The 5519-nt window shown below is 37.5% G+C and overlaps 1 protein-coding gene across 1 annotated transcript in view; it reads left to right on the top strand.

The window, feature by feature from the left end:
- Positions 1-1230: 1230 nt before the first annotated feature.
- Positions 1231-5519, top strand: part of LOC120777226 (la-related protein Larp4B) — a 13669-nt gene continuing 9380 nt past the window's right edge. The window contains exons 1-7 of the mRNA XM_040108407.1: positions 1231-2223; positions 2786-3602; positions 3698-3947; positions 4022-4162; positions 4273-4509; positions 4577-5168; positions 5242-5519. The exon at positions 5242-5519 is cut by the window's right edge and continues 369 nt beyond it. Coding sequence (XP_039964341.1) covers positions 2208-2223; positions 2786-3602; positions 3698-3947; positions 4022-4162; positions 4273-4509; positions 4577-5168; positions 5242-5519 — 2331 coding nt within the window. The 5' untranslated portion in view covers positions 1231-2207. The remainder of the gene's footprint in view (positions 2224-2785; positions 3603-3697; positions 3948-4021; positions 4163-4272; positions 4510-4576; positions 5169-5241) is intronic.

The raw sequence follows: 5519 nt of genomic DNA, 5'->3' as shown, positions 1-5519 counted from the left end.
AATTATTATGTAAACAGTAAACATTTGTATAAAGTGTATCCTCAATCAAAATCGATTTAGGAATTGGGGAAATAGTAAAGGAATTACTTTTGGACAATTTATGTAAGTAATTGCTAAATTGAAAGCCATTCAAGGCGTTAGGCTCCAATATGTGATAACAGAAAAAATCTCGTAGATGAAAAAAACATCATGTTTATCAATTGAAACGTGAACTACATATGTATGTATGTATGAATGTACATTTGATACATATTTATGTTCGGCATTTTTGAATGCAAATGTATGGAGCTTAGAATTTCTCAAAGCACAGTTGTTTTTGCAGAGTTTTGGGTGGTAGGGGGACAAATTTATTGTCTTCAAGATCAACTAATGGGTAAGTGTATGAAATGCGCTGTTCCAGCGTAGATCTCCTAGGGTATGCAAAGTTATGGGCGTAGCCTCACATTTGTAAACAAAATAATTTTATTTTGTATGGTTATACCCGATATAAGTTTCTGCAAAGATATTGATTTAAACTTTCGCTAAGATAAAATTCATAAGCCTCTTTCCACACTTGTCCAAATTTTTTTTTCTTTGCTTAGCTGTAAAAAGGTATCTGTACATATGTATGCGCGTGTGTATTAAGGTAAATTCTGATACATTCATATCTACGATGAGCCTTTAAGCGTACGTCTATTCGCAGCATTCTTACTATATAACCATCATATGTACATATGTAAAAATATTTATGTGCTTTATGTCACGTGCACATAAATACTAAAGTTATATGTTCTCCCTATAAATATTTACAGACTCGGTTTTTGTAAATATGTAATTAAATGAACTGTTTAAAAATACGGGAAAATAAACAATTTATACCTTATATTTCAAAGATTTCATTTTTGTTTTATACCTACATATATGCATGTATCTTAATATATCAACTAAAATGTGTACAATTAAAAAAACAAATTTTTAATTATGTATGGAAATCCTTGTAGTAGTACGGGGAATCCCGCCAGCGCATAGACTCCCATCTGTTTTGTTGCTTTGTATTGAGAAACAATTTTTGTGTGGCGGTGACTTTATTATCATGCAACACTGTTTAGTTGTGCACATGTTTTTGAAATTGTAACGTTAGCAACACTGAATTGTTTCATTTCAATATGTGTCAGAAACATTTTGCTGGCTGGCCGTTCTGTGCATGAGGAATAGTGTGAATATTGAAACGGGGCGAAAGTTAAACGGCGACTGACTTATTTAATGATATGTCAAAAATTTTATTCGCTAATTTGTGGCAGAAATAAATAAAATATACCAAGTGAAAATTGTGTAGAATTATTCACGAAGTGAATATATGTAGACAATTCTTGAAATTGTAATTAAATTCCTTCGAAAAACGTGTAGGCATTTGATTGAAATCTGATTTGATGAAGTGAAAAAAGTGGTAGCTACATCGCAGCAAGGCTATGTAGAGAAGAAAAAAGAAATTTTGTATGAAAAGGAAAATGAAAATATTCGCTTAGTGCTAAATATTTTGCAGCTTTCATCTTTTTGCTATTGATGCATTTGAATAAAGTGCGTTTTGAGAGAAAAATTTGTAATTCAGTAAAGTAGAATGATTAGAAAGAAAATTAGAAACAGAAACACCACATACGAGGAAAATTAGAGACTACGAAAAATACCACGTACAGAAAGAGGATAAAAGTTGGACAAGCGATAATTTCAAGGGATAAGCGACAAAGAAAGATAAGGAAATTGAATAAAAGAGAACTAGAATTAAGTCATTCAAACGAGGCAGCAACGTTGCTAGCGATTGCGGTAGCAGTTTTTCGACACCAACGTTGGCACCGCGACGTTGACGACAAATTTCTACCGATCAAGCGGAAAAGGTTGAAATAACATAAAACTAGGGGAACAGAAAACTTGGACGTCGACAGCACGACGAAGGCGGTGGCCGTCAGTCGTCAACTTCTGTTTTGACAATGAATAGTATACTAATTTAATATCAGCAATTAAAGTAAAAACATTACAACGAAGAGGTTCGAAGTTGAATAAAAACAAATAATCTTCTTAAGTGTATCTATTAAAATTTTCGACAAATACAGCGCGCACTTGAACGTACATATTGTGCGTAAGTGCGTGCGTTAAGACGGTCAGTCAAGGGGAAGCTCGGTATAGCTATTTAATAAAAGTGAACGTTCTGAAGTTTCCAAATATCGCACAATATGGAATATCTATGGGGTTTGTATTTTTCTTCTTATGATATTTATGTATAAAAGCTCAGCAGCTGTTCGCTTTTTTAGCCTCAACTGCATTAATGATTTTTCCAAAGGTTTTGATTCCTTTCTCTTTTGTTTTGTTTTGTTTCTCAATCTGCATACGTATTAACTAGCATTTCTATACCATTTTGAAAATATGACATGTTATTTGAAGTATAGAAATTAGGTATTAGGAAGGAGAAAGCCGAAATAATGTTTTATTGTTTCTTACTTAAAATATAAAAATTATATTAGAGAATATATGAGGAACATGAATACAAATATTTACTTACATCAAAAAAAAAAAAAAAACATTTAAATAAAAATCGTTCTTGCTATGGTTTAGAAATTCATACATACACAGATTATATTTGCTTGACCTTTAATTTTGTAATGAATAGATATTAAATGTTTTCTAGTATACGTATACATGTTTGAATATACATTGTGTATAACTCTTGTTTAATTTGTAAAATTCCTTAACTATTCAATACCACTTAAGCTATTTTTTTAAATTATATTCAATTATTTTTAATATCCTCTAGCTGGCGGTTATGTATATATGAATGGAGATGCAGTCAAGTTACAACCACCTGTTGCAAACACAATTTACGCTCATGTACCCGTTGAAACAGCGATGCTAGCCACAACTAATCTTTACGGGCCGACAACGCAATTGGCAGCACCAGCCGCAACACATATTCCTTTGATAGCAACCGCAGGACCCCAACCACCACATCCACAAGCTCTGCAAGTAGCTGCTGCACCCCCACCCACTCAACACCAACACCAACATCAGCATACACAATTAATACCGCATACTCATCCACACGCACACACACATTCACATAGTGCAGCTGTCGCCGCTGCTGCTGCTGCTGCCGCCGTAGCCGGTCCGCACACACAGCAACCCCCTAGTGCTGGTGCCTCTCTACAAACGGTGCCAACTGCCTCACATCAGACCGCACATTTACAATACGCTCACCAACCACAAACAGTGGCACAAGTTGCTACTGGCGGACCAGCCGTAACAACAATTGATAGCTCAGAGTACGCAGCCGCCGTTATGAATGGCACAATTGCACAGGACGGCTCTACCGTCTGCTACGCGCAACAGGAGGAGTTGTCCGGTGTAGCGGCTGGAACGAATTTAATAGCGGTCGATGTTTCGATGGCGGGAACTCCTACTTCTGTGGGCTCTCATCAAACACAACAACATTCTCTTGGTATAAGTAATGGTCCGCATCAACATCAGTCACACCAGCATATAAATAATAATGCGAATTCAGTAGACAACTCCGGCATACCGTTAGATCAGTTGAAACAAATGTTATCCACTCAGTTAGAATACTATTTTTCCAGGTAAATTAAAAATTAATTTAATCAACGAGTACTTAAATTATTATTTTTTATTCTGTATACTAACAAGCCCAATTTTTATAAATTTTTTAATACAGAGAGAATTTAGCAAATGACACTTATTTGCTAACGCAAATGGATAGCGATCAGTACGTGCCTATTATAACTGTGGCCAACTTTAACCTAGTGAAGAAGCTTACCAAGGATATCAAGCTGATCACGGAAGTGCTTAGAGAGTCTCCAAATGTGCAAGTAGATGAAGACGGATTGCGTGTGCGTCCCAACCACAAACGTTGCATAATTATCTTGCGAGAAATATCCGAAAAGACACCTGTAGAAGAAGTAAAGGTAAAAAATCCGTGACTATTTAATTACTTAAAAGTGAGCCATTTGGAAAACGAAACTAATTATTTTCTTTGTAGAACATTTTTAATAATGAAAATTGTCCACGTGTCATATCATGTGAATTTGCTGGAAATAATTCATGGTATATAACATTTGAATCAGATGAAGACGCCCAAAAGGCCTTTAAATATTTGAGGGAAGATGTAAAGATGTTCAAGGTGAGTAGGAGTCACAGTAGTTTAATATTTTTTGTTAAGTGTTAATGATTTTTAATTGGTATATCTAAAGAATAAAACTATTATTAATTTTAAATCCAATACAATTTTAGGGAAAGCCCATAATGGCTAGGATGAAAGCGAAACCCTTCATAAATCGGCTGCCAATCGCACCGGTTGCGCCATTGAAGAATGGGTTCCGAATAACTTCGCCGCCAGCAGCGGTATATGATCCTAATGCGGCAGCGACAGCCGTTGCATACAATACAGCTCCGCAACGATTTGTCTATGCTACGAATGGTGCCGCAATGACACAGGCATCGGTACCTTATAATGCTCCTGTAATATTTGTAAGTCATTTAATTCTTTATAATACTTTCACAAACGCTTTCAACACATTTATATTTGCATTTCCAGCAATCTTTCCAACAGCAACAATTCTATCCTGGTATTGTTGCAACAACACCGTGGCCCCCGGCGGCTGCTGCAGTAGCAGCAGCCGCTACCACAGCACACGGTCAAAATTTTTATGAGCTAGGAAATGTGTTTGCCACTAATGGGTTGACACCACAAGCTGCTGTGCCCACAGCGTACACAACTTCTGCTCCACAACAATCTGCCACGCCATTGCCGGCGTCATCGAAAGGGCAAAGCGGCGGCGGTCGCTATAATAACCATCGCAATAACACCAGCAGTGCTGGTGGTGGTGGCCGCAACAAGTTGCGTAGCAACACTGCACAACAGCAACAACAACAATCTCAACCCTTACCGGGTATGATCGCTACGCTTGGTAATGTCGTTGGTAGTTTGGTAAGCGTTGTACCAACAATTATGGACCCACACCAACAGCAACAACAAACGCAGCAGCAGCAAAATCAACAGCCTCAGCATCAAATGCAACAACAGCAGACGACTTCAAGTCAAGTGCAACAGCAGCAGCAAGTGCAGCAATCACAACAACAACCCCAAAATACTTCAAGGCATTATAATAGTATAAAAAATAGTGGAGGTAAGTTGCGCTTAGTAGCAAAATCTGTTAGCCTACCATTTGGTATTTAAATGGTTGGTATTTGTTTCAAAAGGTGGCATTAATAAATCAGCTATGGATAAGCCCTATGGTGGAGGCAGCAGTATGTCGAGTCACATACACTATGGAACTCAAACACAATCGAGCGCTGGCCCTTCCCATCATCATGCGTCGTCCCAGCAGCAACAGCAGACGAATGCTGTAACTGCTGGTTCACATAATAGCACTCAAAATCACTACCAATTGCCTTCCGCGACTGCAGCTGTAGCGGCCGCCACATCTACAAATCTACAACATTCTTCCTTTCCGCATGCTACGCCAACCGTATCGGTG

The sequence above is a fragment of the Bactrocera tryoni genome, chromosome 5, assembly GCF_016617805.1.
Source record: "Bactrocera tryoni isolate S06 chromosome 5, CSIRO_BtryS06_freeze2, whole genome shotgun sequence".
NCBI lineage: Eukaryota > Metazoa > Arthropoda > Insecta > Diptera > Tephritidae > Bactrocera > Bactrocera tryoni.
This window is presented reverse-complemented; position numbering and strand designations above follow the sequence as displayed.